The following is a 23,472-nucleotide window of genomic DNA, read 5'->3' on the forward strand; positions in this document are numbered from 1 at the left end:
ACTGGCCTTCACAACACCCTCTGGCAAGGAGTTCCAGAGGCTGACAGCGCTTTATGTGAAAAAATACTTTCTTGTGTCTGCTTTAAACCTGCTGCCTATTAATTTCATTTGGTGGATCCTTGTTCTTGTATTATGAGGAGTAAATCACACTTCCTTATTTACTTTCTCCACACCACTCATGATTTTATAGACCTCTATCATCTGCCCCCTTAGTCGCCTCTTTTCCACGCTGAAAAGTCCCAGTCTTATTAATCTCTCCTCATACGGAAGCTGTTCCAGACCCTTAATCATTTTTGTTGCCCTTTTCTGAACCTTTTCCAATTCCAATATCTCTTTTTTGAAATGGGACGACCACATCTGCACGCAGTATTCAAGATGTGGACGTACCATGGATTTATATAGAGGCAACATGATATTTTCTGACTTATTATCTATCCCTTTCTTAATTATTCCCAGCATTCTGTTCGCTTTTTTGGCTGCCGCTGCACATTGAGTGGATGTTTTCAGAGAACTATCCACAATGACTCCAAGATCTCTTTCTTGAGTGGTAACAGCTAATTTAGACCTCATCATTTTATATGTAGAGTTGGGATTATGTTTTCCAATGTGCGTTACTTTGCATTTAAAAATACCGAATTTCATCTGCTATTTTGCTGCCCAGTCACCCACTTTTGTGGGATCCTTTTGTAGCTCTTCGCAGTCTGCTTTGGACTTAACTATCTTGAGTAGTTTTGTATCATCTGCAAATTTTGCCACCTCACTGTTTACCCCTTTTTCCAAATCATTTATGAAAATGTTGAATAGGACTGGGCCCAGTACAGACCCCTGGGGGACCCCACTATTTACCTCTCTCCAGTCTGAAAACTGACCATTTATTCCTACCCTTTGTTTTCTATCTTTTAACCACTTTCCAATCCATGAGAAGACCTTCCCTCTTATCCCATGACTGCTTACTTTGCTTAAGAGCCTTTGTTGAGGGACCTTGTCAAAGGCTTTCTGAAAATCTAAATACACTATATCCACTGGATCTCCTTTGTCCGCATGCTTGTTGACCCTCTCAAAGAATTCTAGTAGATTGGTGAGGCATGATTTTCCTTTACAAAAACCATGTTGATTATTTCCCAACAAATTATGTTCATCTATGTGTCTGACAATTTTGTTCTTTACGATAGTTTCAACCAATTTGCCTGGTACTGAAGTGAGGCTTACTGGCCTGTAGTTGCCAGGGTCACCTCTGGAGCCCTTTTTAAAAATTGGCATCACATTAGCTATCCTCCAGTCATTTGGTACAGAAGCTGATTTAAATGATAGGTCACAGCTGACAGTTAATAGTCCTGCAATTTCACATTTGAGTTCCTTCAGAACTCTTGGGTGAATCCCATCAGGTCCTGGAGACTTATTACTGTTTAGTTTATCCATTTGTTCCAAAACCTACTCTAACAACACCTCAATTTGGGACAGTTCCTCAGACCTGTCACCTAAAAAGAATGGCTCCGGTTTGAGAATCTCCCTCACATCCTCAGCCGTGATGACCGATGCAAAGAATTCATGTAGTTTCTCCGCAATGGCCTTATTGTCTTTGAGTGCTCCCTTAGCCTCTCGATCGTCCAGTGGCCCCACGGGTGGCTTACCAGGCTTCCTGCTTCTGGTGTATTTAAAAACATGTTGCTATTACTTTTGGAGTCGTTGGCCAGCTGGTCTTCACATTCTTTTTTGGCCTAATTATATTTTTACACTTCATTTGTCGGAGTTTACGCTCTTTTCTATTTTCCTCATTATGATTTATCTTCCACTTTTTAAAGGATGCCTTTTTGCCTCTCACTGCTTCTTTTACTTTGTTGTTTAACCATGGTGGCTCTTTTTTGGTTCTTTTACTATGTTTTTTAAATTGGGGTATACATTTAAGTTGAGCCTCTCTTATAGTGTCTTTAGAAAGTTTCCATGCAGATTGCAGGGATTTTACTTTTGGTGCTGTACCTTTTAATTTCTGTTTAACTAACCACCTCATTTCTGTGTAGTTCCCCTTTCTGAAATTAAATGCCACAGTGCTGGGCTGCTGTGGAGTTTTCCCCGCCACAGGGATGTTAAATTTAATTATATTATGGTCACTATTACCAAGCGGTCCAGCTATATTCACCTCTTGGACCTGATCCTGTACTCTACTTAGGACTAAATCCTCTGGTGGGTTCCAGGACTAGCTGCTCCAAGAAGCGGTCATTTAAGGTGTCATGAAACTTTATGTCAGCATCCTGTCCTGAGATGACATGGACCCACTCAATATGGGGATAACTGAAATCCCCCATTATTATTATTATTATTACTATTAGAGTTTTTTATTTTAATAGCCTCTCTCATCTCCCTGAGCATTTCAGAGTCACTAACACCATCCTGGTCAGGTGGTCTGTAATATAGCCCTACTGCTATATTCTTATTTTTCAAGCATGGAGTTACCATCAATAGAGATTCTGTGGTACAATTTAGTTCATTTAAGATTTTTACTTCATTTGATTCTATACTTTCTTTCACATATAGTGCCACTCCCCCACCGGCACAATCTGTTCTGTCCTTCCGATATATTTTGTACCCTGGTATTACAGTGTCCCATTGATTATCCTCATTCCACCAGGTTTCTGTGATGCCTATTATATCAATATCCTCATTGAATACTAGGCACTCTACTTCACCCATCTTATTATTTAGACTTCTAGCACTGGTATATAGCATTCATCTTCTACTGCGGAGATGTCTAGTCCTGGGCTCTCTGTTTCTGGTGCCAGTGTTCAAGGTGTCAGTGACAGTTTCGTTGGGCTGTTAATTACAGGACCTATTACACCAAAATGAGGTCATAAACCTGTAATCCTAGTTTATGGATTCATGCAACACTCAGTATTCTTAACACCATTCAATATTCTCTCCTTCACAGGAATGTCCATCCAACACCCAGCCCAAGCGCAGCTGGGGGGAGCCTGCTCCATTCTCTCCCCAGGCTTGTCAAACACAAAGTAGCAGAGCCGCACAACAGAAGCGTCACCCCTCTCTCACACTGCGGCTGGGGACTTTTCAGTCGTTCTGGAGAGACAGAATGCCGTAACTAGGCACTGCCAGCAGCACCAGCGGGACGGACACCGGCTTCCTTCACAGCACTCCATCTGCACAAGTCAATCTGTCGGCTTCCAGCATCTCCCCCACCCCGTGAGCAGTCCACAATAGACACGGACCAGTGAGCTTACTGTCTCACTGTGAAAACTGGCCAAAGCTGGGTTCTCACTTGTGTCATTTGCTTTAGATCTGGGTTGCTGCATTAGCAGCTGGCCAGGAACGTGAGGGCTGGACCTAATCAGCATTCAACAACGCAGCTGTCCCGATCTTTGACACAGGGCGCAGCCATGGTTGCTTGATACTGAGTGACAGCGTTCACTTCTTGCGCGCCTGGCTACTGAAGGAGGAGCAGAACACAGCCAGGCCAGAAACCCAGTTTACACAGCCACTGATTCTCCAGGAGACCATGGGAGACTTAGACGCAATCCTGCTCCTTGGCTAACCAGTGCTGTCAGGATTCTGGCGTTAGGCAGAGAGCAGGCAGCACTGAGTTACAGAAAACAGACACTCTAAAGGCCAAGGTAACAAGATACACTTATTACTGATACTTCGTTTAGACACTGTCACCCCACTGAGGCTGAGGTCATGGGTCAAACCTCACTGCAAGTCAGGTAGCATCACATTTGCAATGCTATGCCAGCATGACACACTGTCAACCCCTGCTGAAGGCAGGAGCTCCCATCCGGCTGGTCAGACTTGAATACGCACACTCCAGGTTCTTAATGTCAGCAGGCCGGGACTACCCATGGCCCAGGAAGCGCTGTACATGACAACTGGGGCAGGCTTTATCCTTAACGGAGAGAGAGTGATCAAATTCAGCTATAACTCACATCAGCAGCCGGTCCAGGTAGGCAATCGCATAGGGGGAGAGGGACTTGATCCCCAGCACTGGAAGCATAATGCCAAGCCACACTGCATAAAAGGAGAAAGCTATTAGAACAGTGCAGGGAGGAGACTCTGAAGTGTTTCCTAACGACTGTCCAGCAATGCGATCAGTGTAAAAGGTAGGTATTATAGGAGCCACTCCCCTGCCTGAAGCTATCTGGGTCCAAAAGTGTGAGCAGCTCTTGGTTCCACCCAAACAGCTCTTGAAAGAGACAGGCAGGGAGATTAATGTTTTAAATGTTTTTATATGTAACCCTAAACCAAAACTCTGTCTGTCAGGTGTAGTACACACCTTGTTAATGGGCATTAGGCACACGGTATTCGGAGGATGTATACAGTGTGTGTGTGTGTGCGCGTACTGAAGGTATTATGCTCTCTCCATAATTCTGTTTACCCACGTCCAGTATCCCACTACACGCTGCAAAGCTGAAGTCAGCTTTGGCATGAGGAAATTGGCAGCCTGTCAAAGCCAGGATACAGGAATGGGGTGTCCTAGCACAGGCTGGGAGGGAGCTCTGCACCAGCTGGTTGGGAACGCAGTATCCAAAAAGAGATAAGAAAAGTACCGAATAAAACAACAGGTTAAGGAACTGTTACAGACTGGTGGGCTTGATAATGGCAGAGAGCTTTGTACCGATCAGACTACAAATACTGCCAGGTAAAATGTGTATTTTTGAAGCTCCCCTTCTGTGCAAGGTGAATATGCTGGGAGAAAAGAACTGCTTTCCAGAAGGAGGGTACGTATGTCTCCTTCTTTGTACTGTGCCACTTTGACAATCAATGTGGCTAAGGCTACGTCTACACTACAGCGCATGCTTGTCACTCGGGGTGTGAATAAACCAACCCCTCAACGACACAAGTCACGCCGGCAAAAACGCTCGTGTGCACAGCGCTATGTCGGCAGAAGAGCTTCTCCTGCTGACCGCTTCTGCCGCTCGCAGAGGGGGGATTTTTATGCTGATAGGAGAGCTCTCTCCAATAGGCACAGAGCATCTTCACCACACACGCTGCAGCGGCAGAGCCGTACCGGTGCAGCCGCACTGCCGCAGCGCTGTCCCTATCGACGTGGCCTAAGTTTGGGTCTTTGGTCTCTGGAACGTGTTAAGAATGCTCTGCGAGTGCAGTCGAACAATTGGCTATACCTTTTAGTCAATATGTCTTGCCTTCCTCTCTCCCTTCTCCCCTAAAACGCCCAGCAGACCATGGAGCAGCCTGGTTCCAGTCCACAAGAGCTCTCTCAAATAGGTCAGACTACCCAGCTGAGCCCTGTGACTGACTGAGCAGTCTTAGGTGCTTTATAGCACTGTTGCAGTGGAGGCTAGTGTCTCATCAGGCTGGAAAACACCCATCCTGTAGCGAGACTGTTTAACTTTCAGTACTATAGAGGTACTTTCCAGAGTCTAGATACCACAATGATGGCCACTCTCCAAAGGGGAAGTGAGATAGTTGCTTAGAGCACTGCCCAGCACGACTGTTAGTTCTGAAAATTAGCTTCTCTCTCTCCATGCCAACAGTAGTTTGAAAATAACAATCTAGCACTTCCTAGAGCTGCACATTTTGTAGTTTTAAATGTTGCACTTTATGGATCAGAAAACACATGGAGGTCCAGAACATGCGCGTCATTTCCAGCCGTCATTCCCTGGTTAAACCCAATCTTTGTTTGCATCAAAGTTAAGGAACAAAGGAACTTGCAAAGCCAACAATCACTAGTTCCTAAGGAGAAGCAGTGAATGTAACACCTGTTACATCTCTGCTGCACTGATGGATGCCTCCCAGAGGGACATCAGCTATTTCATTTGCAAACAAGTTTCCAAATAAATTAGGTGACCCCCTGCTTTTGCTGTTGAAAATGATTTATCCCAGCAATGAAGTCATGAAAGTGAGGTAAGAGAAAGCTAATCCCATTAGAGAGAGGAGCCTCACCACACATTTACAAGTCTTGCATGAATTATTTGGGGTCCTTCACCCACTGTGCCCCACAGCGGCATGCCTTTGCTATCTCAGGTACATGTCCTGTTTTCAAGTAGAGCGGAGCAAGTGCATGAGTGGAAATTAAGTTCACTCCCTGGATCTCCCCAGACTGCTTCTTCTGGACTCAGGCAGCTCTTACCTTTCAGTCCTTCAGTGAGGTCTGTGAATCCAGCTTGTCCCAGAGCCCACATGATTGTGAGGCATTTCATTGGCTTGTTCTGATGGGACCGTAACAGCTCTAAATACTGAAGGGAAAATCAAACACAAATTAATTTTAAAACAAATTCCACAGCCTCCCTCCCCACATAACATTCTACTAAGAAAAGGCAGTGAAAGGCTCAGAGCAACAGTCATGAATCTGATCCCCAGCTAAGCCACTTTGTGCCATGACTTTGACATAGGAATTTGGGGACAGGAAACAATACGACAAGAGTAGCTGAAACAAATCTGAAACTGAAGTGTTTGCAGGAAGAGATAGAACTATACAAGATTCAGAGCAAAAACATGATAACACGAGACTAAAACAGACGGTGTATTTTATATTTAGTGTCAGACATTCCCCCAGGTGCAACTAAACGCAGCTGTATCAAAGCAGATATATTGCTTCGAAGCACAGGAGGGGAACAAATATGTGGTCCAGCAGCAAAAGATCTATCAAAATTAGGCTGCAAATGACCTCTGCACAGGGTTAAAGGCCACAAGATACACACGCACTGAATAAATCCATTCTACCTGCCAGTGCATTTAAGATAAAAGTGAACTGCCACTAATACTATTAGCCCCAGAAGCGGAGACAGGTGGTGGGGAAAAAGTAAAAACCGGGTGAGATGCCACTGCTGTCTTTTCTGTTCTCTCCACATCTGTTACTGGTCCCCACAGACTCTGGACTTCAACTGCCCACAAATACTCAGACATACTGAGAGATAGGTCAGCATTCTCCCCACGCCTACACTTAGTGTGTGGGCCCATCACGCTAGGCCCCGCCCACACACACAGGGAGATGCAGTCCCTGCCCTGACCAGATTACGCTTCAAGATAAGCTATAACAAATGGATGCAAAAGACAAGAGGAAGGACTGGAGAGACCCAGGGTACCGCCGTAAGCTCAAGCAGCGACAGGCTGGCTAGGAGCACAGCAGGATCCTACTCAGTCGTTTAGAAGGATTTGGGGGTTTTTTAAACGAACAAATGAGAAGCTGCCCCCACCCCCAGTACAGCTGTCACCAGCCGGATGATTTATTCTAGCTGTGAGCTCTGTGAAGGACAGGAGGCAGGCTGAACAAATCACAGTAATGAACCCTGACTCAGAGGCTTGGAAAGCAGCCTAGTTCTTCATTTCCTGACTCTCAATTTCATCAGCTGAAGAATACTTATGGCCCCAGAAAGGCAGTGTAGTAAGTGGAGGCCCTGAACCATAAACCCTTGGTATCACAGGTCCGGTATGAGATCTGAGGCCTGAACTAAAGTAATGGTCAAGACTTTGCTAACATAAAGCAAAGTTAAGTCGTGAGCCAGAGGTAGGCCCTGCTCACAAAAGTTGGCAAGAAGAAGGCTGCTCGTTGAACGTATAGACATATCTATAGGGGATCAAGCACTAATAGGATAAACATGGGCCAGGATGGCACCAGAACGGTCCGGTACGAACACATTCCACAGAGATAATGAGGAACAGGCTGACCCATCCTAAAGACAGGGTCAAAAGGACAATATGATGGATAGACCTGTCTGTTCAAACCAACACGTACCAGGAGCGAGGCAGCACCTCAACACGCAGAGGGGTTGTACCTCGATGCCTCAGGAGTGATGTGTAACTTGTCTGTACTTGTGTATAAGATGCATCCCTGAGGATAAGATGTGTATATGTCCAATTAGCAGCCGCCTTCTTGCCAGCTTTTGTGAGCAGGGCCTGCCTCTGGCTCACAACTTAACTTTGCTTTATGTTAGCAAAGTCTTGACCATTACTTTAGTTCAGGCCTCATACCAGGTCTCTAATACCAAGGGTTTATGTTTCAGGGCCTCATCTTACTACAAGCAGAATAACTGATGCTTCTTGGGTGATGCCTATGCAACGAATGTGGGAATTTTCTGTAATGTTTTTATGATCCATATGCCAGCTTCGGAAGCCCTGTGCACTTGGTAGTGATATACACTGAGGCCTGGTCTACGCTTCCTCAACATAACGATGCTGCTCAGGGGTGTGCAAAATGACACAGCGAGGGCGACCGAGTGACACAGCGAGGGCGACGTCAGATAAGCTGACCTAACCCTTGGTACAGGCATGGCTAGGGCGACAGCAGGATGCGTCCGTCAACTGAGCTACTGCTGCTCGGGGAGACAGACACATCAACTGAATAACCCGTTCTGCAGCCACAGCAGCATGGCTACAGTGCCGCAGCCGTGCCGCTGTCACGCCCGTAGCGTAGGCACTGCCTCGCTGGAAGCAGACTCTTCACAAGGACTCGCTCCAATACACACGTGTGAATGGAGAATCTGGAAGGCTCAATGGAAACCCCAAGGGAAGTTAACACCTTGCAACCAGCAGCCAAGAGAGGAGAGCAGCAGAGAAGAAAAGACTTAAGCTGGAAACCAAAGAGGGAGTCAGGTGTGGACAGACATCTCTTAAGGGGGTCTGCTGGGACAGAGACAAAGAGAACAGAGCAGACAAGGATGGGTGGAGAGCAATCCTACCCGCCAGGAGCAGCGGCAAGAGGCCACTGTTTCTTCCCAGTATCCTAGTTCTTGCAAGCAGGTGCACGGCGTATGAGCCATATGAGAGAGAAGCTCACACAGCCCCAGGATGCAATACGCCTGACTCCGTGGTTAGTGCCATTAGCCCCTCACTTTTCTGAGCACACTTACAGTCAGAAAAAAGGTCCATCTCAAACACCTGTCAGCCTGGTTGTTGCCGATACGGAGCCTTAGTGACCTCCCCTGGCCGCTGCGCAGCATGGGGAGCTGGGGCAGACAGCTCAGGCAGCTGTGTCCCAAAGTGAAACCGAGCGAGTCAGTGTGGAGGCCTGGGGGTTGGATTTTTTAACATTCATTAAAGAAACTGCCTGCTCCATATCGGCTCACAGAAACCTTCAGAGCCGGGCCAAAGAGCAGTTTTATGGAGGGACAAAGGGGGAAAGCTCACAGCATCCAGCTAACTCCAGGTTTTCCAGAGTATGGCCTTCCAGCACTCAGCCATGCCATCCAATTCTCACAGGTGGGGCCCCATCCACTCCTGCCTTCTCTTCTTCTGGCCAGACATTAATTAAAACAAACCTCAAGAGGTCACATAAAAGTGAAATTGTGGTTTGTTCTGGCCCACAGGAACACAGGGTTCAAACTATAATGGGCCAGAAAAGCAGAGTCAGCAGCACAATGGGATGGCACAAGGCAGAGCCACAGCCCAGGGCACAACCGTAGTGACTGCATGGCCCACATGCCAAAGTCAGTGGCGTTCGTTTGCTTTGAACCAGTGCGGTATTAAAAAAGTGGATCTCATCTCATCACTAATTAACACCAATAAGCAAAGCTAACAGGTAAACTTTCTTCTCCACTCTCTCCAGCCCAGAGAAAAGCTCAGTGGTTTGAGTATTGGCCTGCTAAACCCAGGGTTGTGAGTTCAGTCCTCGAGGGGGCCATTTAGGGCTCTGGGGCAAAAATTGGGGATCGGTCCTGCTTTGAGCAGGGGGTGGGACTAGATGACCTCCTGAGGTCCCTTCCAACCCTGATAGTCTATGATTCTATGATAAAAGAGTGCAGTGACCTCTAACAGGGAAACAGGTTACTAGACAGGAATGAGATTTTTCAAGGGAGTGGCACAACGTGGTACCTGTATTTACTGTGACTCTAGCATCTGGGCAGGAGGCACTGACATCCTCCTGTTTATTGTGGGCTATTTCTACCCTCAGGAAATTTTCCAACCACATCCCTTTTGGGAAGGCAGCTGTCAGGAATACTCTCTCTCAGTGGCTCTCAACCTTTCCAGACAACTGTACCCTTTTCAGGGTTTGTCTTTCGTACCCCCAAGTTTCACCTCACTTAAAAACTACTTGCTTACAAAATCAGACATAAAAATAAAAAAGTATCACAGCCCACTAGTACTGAAAAGGAGTATTTGTGGCACCTTAGAGACTAACAAATTTATTTGAGTATAAGCTTTTGTGAGCTACAGCTCACTTCACTGGATGCATCCGATGAAGTGAGCTGTAGCTCACGAAAGCTTATGCTCAAATAAATTTCTTAGTCTCTAAGGTGCCGCAAGTCCTCCTGTTCTTTTTGCGTATACAGACTAACATGGCTGCTACTCTGAAACCTTACTTTCTTGTTGTTACCATATAACTATAAAATAAATCAACTGGAATATAAATATCATACTTACATTTCAGCATATAGTGTATATAGAGCAGTAGAAACAAGTCAGTGTCTGTAGGAAATTGTAGTTTGTACTGACTTTGCTAGTGCTTTTTATGTAGCCTGTTGAAAAACTAGGCAAATATCTAGATGAGTTGATCTATCCCCTTGTAGCCAGACAGCCAGCCCCCCCCCCCCCTCAGACCAGCATTGCGGAAGCCAAAACAGGGCACTTAACATAAATTCCAGCACAGCCTTTGAAGCTGTGAAAAGCACAGGTGTGCTGCTACAATGTGCCTCTGGGAACATATACAACGATTAGGCTCACAGCAGGCAGAGGCGCTGTGACAGACATGGCTCTTAGCCCCTACTAAATAGCATGATGCACACACACCAACATCCTAGGTGGGAAAATATTTACCCTAATAAAAGGAATGTCCAGTAGTCGACACTTATTGTTTCTCTCCCTTGCAAGTGTAAACTACTCTTGCGAGAGCTGGCGTCGCCCAGACAGACCAGCCCCAATTTGGCATAAGAAAGGAGAAAGAGAATAAAGGAGTACGGAGGTATAAGTAAGGGACCTACAGCACCATGATTTTTGAGTGCTTTTCACTATCTATCTGCTGGTCAGATAAGTGACAGCCTCCCAAGGCTTCTGCAGCTAAGAGGATCCCTAAGCCTTGTCCCTTATTCGTCTTTCCGCGGAATTGAGTGACCGATCCTGGCTTGGCACCGCTGGAATCGAGAGATGCAAGGAGGGTAAGAAGCACCCACACCTGATCTCCTATCTTTAGTGTACACATATTTTGAAATAGAGCTCTATACTTTGTTTTCTTTCTTTGGGATTGTAGCTTCAGTTTTGTAACTTGTTTGTGTGTGTAACATCTCTACATTTAAATAAGTAGGCACTAGCAATTTTGTAACCACATGATTAGAATCTAGTTTAATAAATTTTGGTAACCATTTGTGCATAAGCCTGACTTGTTTCTCTGGTTTACTGTAAAGCAGCCAACACAATTAAAGAACCTCAGCCGTTTTGGCTATAAAGCCTGGCCATTAGGTGAGAGTACTAAGAGCCTAGCGTTGAGTTGTGCCGCCTCCACGGGGCAAACTCTTGGGGCGCCTGTCAGTCAATCCTGACTGCCCGCTGCGAAGGAGCTCTGAGCTCTAGCAGTTAAAGTCACGGGTGGTTAGGACGTTGGGGCATCCGTCAGCCTAGCCCGGGCTGCCCGCCGCGAAGGGACAGTGCGTCCTAGCGGTTAAAGTCACGGATGGTATAAAACAGGCATAGCTGGCACCTCACCAAACATCCTCTGCGTACCCCTGGTTGAGACCCACTGCTCTATCTGAATGATCCATCAGTATGTTCTGTGCATGCTGGTCAGCATATGGGGGTGCTCAGAAGGCTCATGGCTGTCTCCACTAAGCTAAGCAGATCCCTTGTGGCTCATGAAGCAAGAGATCTTTCTGAAGGACCAGCAGGACCCGCTGGTTAGGAGGGGAACCGCTGTTTGGTTTTACGAACAGGCCAGCCTAGTAGCTGGAGCACACATTCAGCTCACCTTGCCCAGATTCACGGTTGCAATTTTAGGCTTGTCCAGCACCACTGCCTGTATGCAGATCCGGTATCCATGCAGCGACTCCCCTGCAAAACACGCAACACCAGGCTCAGACTAAGCTGGAGTCCCAGCAGTTGAAGGTTATGTTGCTTTTAAACACATCTCTCTTCTCCCTACAATGTCCAAAAATTGAAGGGTTACCCCCCCACACACCCGCAAACAGCACACCCAGCTGGGTTCACACAACCCGCTCCCGCATCCAGCGGCACTCCCTTTTGCTCACTAACCCTTTCATAACAGAGGTGGGGCCCAGCATGATGCTTTCAGGTCCACTTCTTTCTTATCCACCCTCCTTGCTTTCCATTCCCACTCTGGGTCCCTCCCTCTTCTCTCAGCTGTGCTGATAGCACACAGCTGCCTCTGTTAGAAGGGAAGCACAGTCCCACCCTTGAGAGATAATCACCCCCACTGTGGTGATCCCCAGCAGTCCCTGCCCCACCCACTCCACAACTGAGTCACCCAAGTTTCCGAGAAAACAGGCTTCTCCAGGCAGAAAAACCTCCTGCCTAGCCCAGGCTTCCAAGGAATGCAGATGTGGCTTCTGCTGGCTCCCAGACAGATACTGCCACGAGGTAACTCAGTGGAGCAGCCTGGGGCTAACCCCATCCTGGTTTCAATTAAAAAGGGACGCGTCGGGGGGGAGCAGGAAGACAGTGGCTGGTGATGGTTATGAGAAGCAGCTCATTCATTCCTTAGTGCGTCACTATGATCACGAGTTGTGCACACTGCAGCCACGCTGCAGCACTGAACCAGTGGCAGCTCCCTGTGAATTAAAAAGTGAAGGTGGAAGAAGTACAGGAAGCTCTTTCCGATTGTGGGGTCAGCACATTAGAGGAATGGCTCTGCTAAAATGATCGGGAGTGAAATAGTTAATGTTGGTATTTATGGTATCTTTAGGTTTCAGAGTTAACACTCGTTGAGACAAATGGGGCAATTCACACCTCTCAGAGCTGTTGTTTCAGGCAGCCCACAGAGTCACAAATGGACAGCATCAGTTCACACACTGGTCACGTGTTCGCGGTTTTCTTATTTAAATAAACAAGCATTGTATAATGATCACTCTAGGCTTGCTGTTGAAAGCTTAGGCGTGTGCCAAAAATACAAGGGAAAAAAGGGGCTGGGAGGAGGGTATTTTCCATGAGGCGTTCTCAGCTCAGGAATTCCCTCCCTGCTACGGTCCTACCGAGCCCAAATCCGAGCTGCAACTATCAGAAATGCAAATCAATCAGAATGGGTTTCCCCCCAGCAGTCTGCATGCTTTACCGTACAAGTGCCTACAAGCTGTTAGGGTAGCGGCTAGTGATAAACAGAAATACACAGCGAGAGATTCCTGCCGCTTCAAAACTTTCCTCAGCCCCAGAATGTCTCAAACCTACCACCTCTAGGCTGGGCCTGAGAATGAGCCTCCTGCTCTAGTCGTTCTTGGAACGACCGAACATAGGCAGTACCCGTAGCCTAGAGATACTGAACTGACCGGGCCCTCGTCCAGGTGGCTCTTACCAGGAGTTTTGTCCAGCTCTTGCAACATCGTATAAATACAGTGATCGAAGAAGAGCTCCAGCACGCTGGAGGCTTTCACTAGCAGGGACTTGATGATGCTTCTCAGCTCCTTGTTCACAAGACTGTAGGGGTAATCTGGAGTCAGAAGAACACATAAGTGTGAGGGAATTTCATGGGCCCACATTAATAAATGCTACTATAAAAGCTTGCAAGTGGCTTCAAGGAAACATGGCAATCCCAGATCATGTGCAATGCAGGGTCAACAAGCGACTCCTATTCTCAGTTACGCCAGAGGAAGTGTGCGGAGTTTAGGAATAAAAAGATTATTTTTTAACTGCTGGTTTCACCGGAGTCATGTGGGATTTGGGGGAAAAAACATCACAGTGCTGTCTCTGTCTTCTAATCTACAGGAACGAAACTCGGTGGTTTGGCAATGCATAAAGCAGAAGAGATTCCTGCAAATAATCTGTCTTTACAATTGTCCCTTTCAAGATGGATGAACAGAGACCTTTGTATTCAGATTCTTGCTTCCAGGTAGCTAGTGAACCACCACCGGAGCAAGTCATGCTGTCCTATGATTAAATCGCAGTTTCCCAGGCATCAGCAGTGCTCCAGAAGTGAGTTAGCAAGGACCGTAGGGGTTCTCAAACTGCAGGTGGGAGTCGCTTGATTATTAAGTGGGGGGTCACAAGTATATGCACAAAAGAGAGCAACTGCTATAAAATATATAATTTAAATCTAGCGTTTTAGAAAGTTACACACACCTTTCCATTGCAATGTAGCACATTTACTTCAGAAAGTATTGCAACCATAAGATGCAGTGATCATTGTTCCTAAACAAAATATACATTTGTAATATCACCACCTTAAGGAAACTGGACTCTGGGGATCGGAGTATCGTGTGCGCAGGTTTGTTGTTTTGAGATTAAAAAAGTGGGACTGAGACAACATGAGAGGGCTTGACTGTTCAGCAGCTGACGAGCTGCATTAAACGCAGACCAATCAGAACACTGAGATCAGCAAAAAAAAAGTAATTTATAATTTAACGGTCAGCCACACAGGCAGGGGCGGTGCTGGGGGGGAGCCCTTGCAGGGGCAATTGCCACTCCAAATTTGCATTACCCCTCCCCACCCAGAGCCAAACTTCACAGCACAAATATCAAATGCTGCAGAGAAGTAAGGGTGGCATGGTATGGCATTGCCACCCTCACTTCTGCACTCCTGCTGCTGGTGGCAGTGCTGCCTTTAGAGCTGGGCACCCAGCCAGCAGCTGCCACTCTCCAGCCGCCTGTCTCCGAAGGCAGCTGGGAGGCTGTGAAAAGTGACTAACAAACATACAAATATCACTTTTCACAGCAGACTTAGCGCCGGATTGCCACCCTTTCTTCTGCGCGGCTGCTGGCAGCGGCGCGGCTTTCAGGGCTGCCCGGTTCTGTAGGATGCGCCTCCGTCAGCAGCCGCGCAGAGGTAAAGATAGTAATAGGGTGCTAAGTCTGCTGTGAAAAGTGATATCGATCAAGTTTCTTTGAGCCCTTCCCAGTATTAAAAAGTAACTAGTTAACAAGGTAAGTTTTATGCTTATAACAATCATTCAGTAAAAATGTGTTTTAGTCTCAATTTAAAAGCAGCGTGAAAACGTAAATTCATTTTGAACAGGATTATAAATTTAGCATTTAAAATAGTGTTCAATATAAAAAGGTGTTTTTAATTTATAAGAGGAGTCGCGCTCAGAGGCTTGCTGTTTGAGAGGGGCTGCCAATACAAAACGTTTGAGAGCCACGGCCACACAGGAACTTTGTTGCCCAATTTTAGAAGACCACGTGAGAAAATGTAGGCTCTTGGGGAGCAGGTAGGATTAAGGAAAGTCACTAATTTGTCAGTTCTCTGCCATGTGTGAAGACAGTGACTTTTTAACTGGCGTATGCAGACATCAGATTACAGACGTACACAAAATTAAGCAGTGGCCCATGCTTTATCTGCACAGTCACAGATAAGGGTTATGATTCTGTTCCACCCTCGAGGTACACAAAAGCCTGCTGACTGAGGAAAAGCTACTTTTTAAATGAAAAACATTTCGCTTTGTATAATGTGCGCACACGCAAAGGATCTGAAACAGATGGGCACCAGCACATGGCTCATATGCAGAGTGAGCTTTAAAATCCAAAGATTAAAATCCAGTGGCTGCTTGGAACCAAGTCTCTTGTTTCCTCTGGTGCTGCTGAGCTAGCAGTAGCCACTACCAAAAATGTCGTGCAAGCCTAGCATAGATAAGGCCAAAGTCAACACACTCAGCCCTCCGCTCCTTTAGTCCTCAGATTCCTACATTCCAAGGCCAGAAGGGACCACTGGGACCATCTAGTCCAGTGGTCCCCACACTTTTTACATCGTGCCCCTCCTTACCGCTGTCCATGCGCCACACACACACCCCAGGAGCCTTGGTTGGGAGCCAGGGCTAGGGCCACAGCTGGGGCCGATGGCCAGAGGGGGGCAAGGGGGCCAGGGGCGCTCCCTCCCCGCATGGGAGTTGGCCTGGACTCCACCCCCCCCCCAACGTTCCCCCACGCCCCATTAAACATTCCTCCACTCCCCCCTAGCGGGGCGTGCCCCATAGTTTGGGGACCACTGATCTAGTCTGACCTCCTGAGAACTTCAAAAATAATTCCTAAAGCCGATCTTTTAATAAAACAGCTTATCTTAATTTAAAAATTGTCAGTGATGGAAAATCAACCACAGCCCTTGGGAAATTGTTCCACTGGTTAATTACTCTCCCTGTTAAATATTTACCTTATTGCCAGTCTGAACTTGTCTAGCTTCTACCTCTATCCACTGGATCTTTCTCTGCTAGACTGAAGAGCCCATCATAAACTATTTGTTCCCCATGAAAATACTTACAGACTGTGATCAAGTCACCCCTTATCCTTCTCTTTGCTAAGCTAAATAGATTGAGCTCCTTGAGTCTATCATTATAAGGCAGGTTTTCTAGTCCTTTAATCATATTCATGTCTCTTCTCTGACCGCTCTCCAAATTATCAGCATCCTTCTTGAACTGTGGGCACCAAAACTGGGCACAGTATTCCAGCAGCAGTCACGCTAATGCTAAATACGGAGATCAAATAACCTCTCTGCTTCTACTGGAGATTTACGTTTATGCAGGATCACATTAGCTCTTTTGGCCACAGCTTCACATTGGGAGATCATGTTCAGCTGATTATATGTAATATGTAAAAATGGCCTGCATTTCTTGTTACTAGATGTATGCTTTTAGCCATATTAAAACACATGTTGTTTTCGTAAACTGATGGAAGCAGAGACCCAGAGCTATCTGGGTCTCTGCTTCCATCAGTTTACGAAAACAACATGTGTTTTAATATGGCTAAAAGCATACATCTAGTAACAAGAAATGCAGGCCATTTTTATAAATGATAGCCAACTAGGGGGGGCGCTTTTCTTGACCTGCTGCTCACAAACCGGGTAGAATTAGTGGGGGAAGCAAAAGTGGATGGGAATCTGGGAGGCAGTGACCATGAGTTGGTTGAGTTCAGGATCCTGACGCAGGGAAGAAAGGTAAGCAGCAGGATACGGACCCTGGACTTCAGGAAAGCAGACTTCGACTCCCTCAGGGAACGGATGGGTAGGATCCCCTGGGGGACTATCATGAAGGGGAAGGGAGACCAGGAGAGCTGGCTGTATTTCAAGGAATCCCTGTTGAGGTTACAGGGACAAACCATCCCGATGAGTCGAAAGAATAGTAAACATGGCAAGCGACCAGCTTGGCTTAATGGTGAAATCCTAGCGGATCTTAAACATAAAAAAGAAGCTTACAAGAAGTGGAAGGTTGGACATATGACCAGGGAAGAGTATAAAAATATTGCTCGGGCATGTAGGAAAGATATAAGGAGGGCCAAATCGCACCTGGAGCTGCAGCTAGCAAGAGATGTCAAGAGTAACAAGAAGGGTTTCTTCAGGTATGTTGGCAACAAGAAGAAAGCCAAGGAAAGTGTGGGCCCCTTACTGAATGAGGGAGGCAACCTAGTGACAGAGGATGTGGAAAAAGCTAACGTGCTCAATGCTTTTTTTGCCTCTGTCTTCACTAACAAGGTCAGCTCCCAGACTGCTGCGCTGGGCATCACAGAATGGGGAAGAGATGGCCAGCCCTCTGTGGAGATAGAGGTGGTTAGGGACTATTTAGAAAAGCTGGACGTGCACAAGTCCATGGGGCCAGACGAGTTACATCCGAGAGTGCTGAAGGAATTGGCGGCTGTGATTGCAGAGCCCTTGGCCATTATCTTTGAAAACTCGTGGCGAACGGGGGAAGTCCCGGATGACTGGAAAAAGGCTAATGTAGTGCCAATCTTTAAAAAAGGGAAGAAGGAGGATCCTGGGAACTACAGGCCAGTCAGCCTCACCTCAGTCCCTGGAAAAATCATGGAGCAGGTCCTCAAAGAATCAATCCTGAAGCACTTACATGAGAGGAAAGTGATCAGGAACAGTCAGCATGGATTCACCAAGGGAAGGTCATGCCTGACTAATCTAATCGCCTTTTATGATGAGATTACTGGTTCTGTGGATGAAGGGAAAGCAGTGGATGTATTGTTTCTTGACTTTAGCAAAGCTTTTGACACGGTCTCCCACAGTATTCTTGTCAGCAAGTTAAAGAAGTATGGGCTGGATGAATGCACTATAAGGTGGGTAGAAAGCTGGCTAGATTGTCGGGCTCAACGGGTAGTGATCAATGGCTCCATGTCTAGTTGGCAGCCGGTGTCAAGTGGAGTGCCCCAGGGGTCGGTCCTGGGGCCGGTTTTGTTCAATATCTTCATAAATGATCTGGAGGATGGTGTGGATTGCACTCTCAGCAAATTTGCAGATGATACTAAACTGGGAGGAGTGGTAGATACGCTGGAGGGGAGGGATAGGATACAGAAGGACCTAGACAAATTGGAGGATTGGGCCAAAAGAAATCTGATGAGGTTCAATAAGGATAAGTGCAGGGTCCTGCACTTAGGATGGAAGAATCCAATGCACCGCTACAGACTAGGGACCGAATGGCTAGGCAGCAGTTCTGCGGAAAAGGACCTAGGGGTGACAGTGGACGAGAAGCTGGATATGAGTCAACAGTGTGCCCTTGTTGCCAAGAAGGCCAATGGCATTTTGGGATGTATAAGTAGGGGCATAGCCAGCAGATCGAGGGATGTGATCGTTCCCCTCTATTCGACACTGGTGAGGCCTCTTCTGGAGTACTGTGTCCAGTTTTGGGCCCCACACTACAAGAAGGATGTGGATAAATTGGAGAGAGTCCAGCGAAGGGCAACAAAAATGATTAGGGGTCTAGAGCACATGACTTATGAGGAGAGGCTGAGGGAGCTGGGATTGTTTAGTCTGCAGAAGAGAAGAATGAGGGGGGATTTGATAGCTGCTTTCAACTACCTGAAAGGGGGTTCCAAAGAGGATGGCTCTAGACTGTTCTCAATGGTAGCAGATGACAGAACGAGGAGTAATGGTCTCAAGTTGCAGTGGGGGAGGTTTAGGTTGGATATTAGGAAAAACTTTTTCACTAAGAGGGTGGTGAAACACTGGAATGCGTTACCTAGGGAGGTGGTAGAATCTCCTTCCTTAGAGGTTTTTAAGGTCAGGCTTGACAAAGCCCTGGCTGGGATGATTTAACTGGGAATTGGTCCTGCTTGGAGCAGGGGGTTGGACTAGATGACCTTCTGGGGTCCCTTCCAACCCTGATATTCTATGATTCTATGATTCTGAATCAGGGACCTGTCCCCTTCAATATTTACCACACACCCACAGGTTTTGGGTCATCTGCAGTCTTTGTCTGTGATGATTTTATGCTTTCTTCTTGGTCACTCGAAGGATAAAGAGCGTACGACCTAGAACTGATCCCGGCAGGACCCCACTAGACACACACCTCATTTACAATTACAGTTTGAGACCTATCTGTGAGCCAGTTTTGAATCCATTTAATGTGTGCAGTGTTAATTTTATATCAATCTAGTTTTTTAATCAAAATGTTATGGGGTGCCGTCAAATGCCTATAGAGAAGTCTAAGTCTATTATCTCAACACTATTAGGTTGATCAAATAAACTTGTAATCTCATCAAAAAAAGATGTTAAGTTAGTTTGACAGGGTTGATCTCCATACACCCATGTTGCTTTGCATTAATTATATTACCCTATTATTAATAGTCTCGTATCAGCTGCTCCATTATGTTGCCAGGGATCAATGCCAGCCTGACAGGCCCATAGTTACCTGGGTCATCCCACTGACCCTTTTAAAAACTGGCACATCTTCTGGAACTTCTCCAGTGCTCCAAGACTTACTGAAAAATGAACATTAGTGGCCAGTTCTTTCAAAACTCTTGGACGCAAGTCATCGAGACCCACTGATTTTAAAAAGTCTGACTTTAGTAGCTTCTGTTTAACATCCTCCAGAGATACCAGTGGAGTGGAAAGAGTGCTATCATCACCATATGATGAGACTATATCATGTGTCTTTCCCCCAAATACAGAACAGAAATATATATTGAACAGTTTTGTCTCTTCTGCATGATTATTGATAATTCTACTGTTTCCATTTAGTAGTGGACCAGTACCATTGTCAGGATTCTTTTTGTTCCTAATATATTTAAACAACTCCTTATTGTCCTGAACTTTGCAGCCATAGATTTCTCCTTGTGTCCCTTGGCTTTCCTGATCAATTTTCTACGATTTTTAACTTCTGATTTATATTCATTACTGTCAACTTCCCCTTTCTTCTATTTGTTATATATATATTTTTATAGCTGCCTTCACTTCCCCTCTAAACCAGATCAATTTTTTAACCAGCATAGCCTTCTTCCTTGATTGTGAGATTGTGCCTTTGGAGGCATCTAGTAAAGTGTCCTTAAATGATTCCCAATTATCGTTCACATTTTTCTGATTAAACTCTTCCTCCCAGCTGATCTGGCTCATAATTGCTTTCAGCTTTGCGAAATTGGCCCTATTAAAGCGCCAAGTATGTATATTACTGGTCTGGACTTTATGCTGGTTGTGCATTCTAAATGTGATCAAGTCATGACCACTTGTACCTAAGCTACCATTAATTTTTAGTTCGGTGATCAGTTCCTCTCTATCTGTTAGGACATGGTCTAATACAGAATTTCTTTCCCCAGGTTGGCTGCAACACTTTCTGGGTTAGGAAATTGTCATCTGTACTGTTGAGACATTCCAAGGATGTTTTACTACTGGCAGCTTGAGACCTCCCGCAGGTGTCACTCTAAAGTCCCAAGTGATTATGCACCTTTTCCCCCTACACATTATAGACAGGTGCATAAGGAAGCGGTCATCTGGTTCCCTGCTGTGATTTGATGGTCTGCTGCAGACACCAACTAATACACCATCTTGTGCTCTCACCCGCCAGAACCACGATCTGTGCCTGCGAGGGACAACAGAACTACAGCCCTGATGAGCACTGGTTTTCTTTAGCATATTGTGTATTAACTCAACCTCAGCTTCAAAATTTTTCCTCTGTGACGTAAATATGCAGGGATAAAAATGGGAGCAGGTTTCTAAGGAAGGGATCAATTTGGGTTTAAAATGAGACCTGTATCTTAGCGTTACAGTTAGCAAGTTTACTTATGGTGATGATTAGACCACTAGCTATTAAGTAGGTGGGCTAATTTCAAGCACCATGTCACGCAGACCTGCTCGGAGCAGGGTTAGATAGCAGAGCGGTAAAAATGCCTAAGTTCTGTTTACACCACCGGTGCCACCACTGCAACCCCTTTTCTGAGTGCACCCGTGGGTGTTGAGTTATGGGCCCATTTTTGCCAGCATAGATTCAGTGTGTGTGTCTTCAAAGCACCTAGCTCAAGGGTGCATCAGAACTGACCAAGATGTCTGTGTTAGCAGGCTGGCATCAGTGTTTGTAAAGCAACATGCAAGAGCAGAGCACGGCGACCAGAATGAGGTTTTACTGCCCTCGTGCCGCTCAAGCATTTCACACTGGACAGTTTGTTCTTTAAAGAGTCACTGACCAGGAGTATGCTGGCTGAGAGTGGGGTCGCTCCGAGGGGTCTGCAGCTTGTAGTTTAGATATCCAGCCAGGTCTTTAACCCACACAGATGGGTTCTCAGGAAACACGTTCTGACTTTTATCCAGCTCCTTCTGAAGTTCTGTCAAATCAAGCTGTAAAAGACACACAAAGAACATGGTATAAAATCTCAATCTGAGATTCAGAGAATGGATCTGAATCCTAAGTACTGAGTATGGAAGAGCGAGATCTGAAATATAAATTAGTTCAGGAAGATTGTGTAAAAAGACAGTTGAACTACATTTCCATCTGTACTCGTTCAAGAGCCCTGCATTTCCAATGCAGGACACACAGGCTTCCTAGGGCCGCAACCTTCACTGCTCCCCCCACTCACCAACCCTTTGCATCATTACATGAACAGCAGCAGTGGCACTGATGCACAAGACCTGGTTTTGTTTCTTTATATAGAAACTATTAAAACCAGTAAAGCCCAATGCTGAGGACGAAGAATAAAAAAAATGCAGGGACCTGAACACTTGTCCAGAACTGAACAGATCTTTATAGCAAGACTGAAAGTCAGTAAAGCAAATAAAAATAAAACGCTGCTCTAAACCGAAAAGAGACTGTGCAGAACTTGCCCCTTCTTGCTCCCCATTAATATGAAAGTCAGAGCTGGTGACTAAAATGTGTTTTCTCCACCGGTATGCACCTGTTAGCACTGGCAAGCCAACAGCTGAAAGGGAGTCACAGCTGGACTCGACTATTTTTTGCAGCAACAGAACTATGTGCTAAGTTTCAATTACAAAGCCAGTTGGTTCAGTTGTGCATCCCCACCAACTGGCAAAGGGAAAACCAGGTGTTACCAAAGGCATAATCTGAAGATAACGAGATAGCGCGTAGCTGCATTTTTCCAAGCAGTTTGAGAGTCAACCATGCTGAGTTGTCCACACTTACCACTACGCACAACTGCATTTGTATCAGAATCAGTGCACTTTGGGGCATCAACCTGCACAGAGACCTGGAGGTAGGAAGTGACTGAATAGCAAGATTCCTTGCTTGTCTGAACGACCCAGAACCAGCACACTGGGCCAATAACTAGTCTACTTCAAGATACGTTCTTATCATTGTCACCCTCTACCTATTTGGCACATCTTGTTTTAAAATTAGATTTGAAGCTCTTCAAGGCAGGGACCATCTCTTGCTACATTTGTAAACACACCCAAAGCCAGGAGGGCCTGTTTGCCTGGAAATATTACTGGATCATTGTGCACTAGTTCACTGCACCCTCAGGGACCAGTCATGTAAGCTTCCTAACTTCTATTAGGAACTTCCATTCTAAAAGCCAGGCTATTTATCCCCTTCCACACTCATTCGGTTTGGATTGCTCTTTTTAACGCCTAACGTCTATCCTTCTTGTAAAACACAAACACAATTAACACTGACGCACAACGTGAATTTAGCTTAAACCAGAAATCGAATGTAAATGGTAATGTCCTTCTCCAACAGAAATGTAACAGATACCCCTATAATGAGCATGGAATAAGAACCTAGATTAAAGAGAAGGAACTGAATACAGTAGCCCCAGCAACCAAGTCTTCATTATCCCATGACAAGCTTCAATGTAATCCTTGTTTGGCTTTTCTAAGAGAGTCAGTCTACATTCAGGTACCACGCCAATGGGCACTGTATAAGCACCTAGGCAGACAAACATTCTAGCAGTAATTTCCCCCTACTGTTACTCACACCTTCTTGTCAACTGTTTGAAATGAGCCATCCTGATCATCACTACAAACATTTTTTTCTCCTGCTGATAATAGCCCACCTTAATCGATTCGTCTTGTTAGAGTTATGACAACCCCCATTTTTTCATGTTCTATGTATATATCTAGCTTCCTACTGTATTTTCCACTGCATGCATCCGATGAAGTGGGCTTTAGAGCACGAAAGCTTATGCTCAAATAAATTTGTTAGTCTCTAAGGTGCCACAAGTACTCCTCGTTCTTTTTGGGATTATAGTAGCACCCAGGAGCCCCAGTCATGG

At 45.9% G+C, this 23,472-nt stretch overlaps 1 protein-coding gene across 1 annotated transcript in view; it reads right to left on the reverse strand.

The window, feature by feature from the left end:
- TMEM214 (transmembrane protein 214) overlaps positions 1 to 23,472 on the reverse strand; it is a 40,695-nt gene that overhangs the window by 14,112 nt on the left and 3,111 nt on the right. Inside the window, exons 3-7 of the mRNA XM_074947286.1 lie at positions 21,436 to 21,586; positions 13,415 to 13,549; positions 11,858 to 11,940; positions 6,095 to 6,200; positions 3,930 to 4,011 (exon numbers count right to left, since the gene is read on the reverse strand). Of these exons, the coding sequence (XP_074803387.1) occupies positions 3,930 to 4,011; positions 6,095 to 6,200; positions 11,858 to 11,940; positions 13,415 to 13,549; positions 21,436 to 21,586 (557 nt within the window). The remainder of the gene's footprint in view (positions 1 to 3,929; positions 4,012 to 6,094; positions 6,201 to 11,857; positions 11,941 to 13,414; positions 13,550 to 21,435; positions 21,587 to 23,472) is intronic.

Source organism: Natator depressus, chromosome 3, assembly GCF_965152275.1.
Source record: "Natator depressus isolate rNatDep1 chromosome 3, rNatDep2.hap1, whole genome shotgun sequence".
Taxonomy (NCBI): Eukaryota; Metazoa; Chordata; order Testudines; family Cheloniidae; genus Natator; species Natator depressus.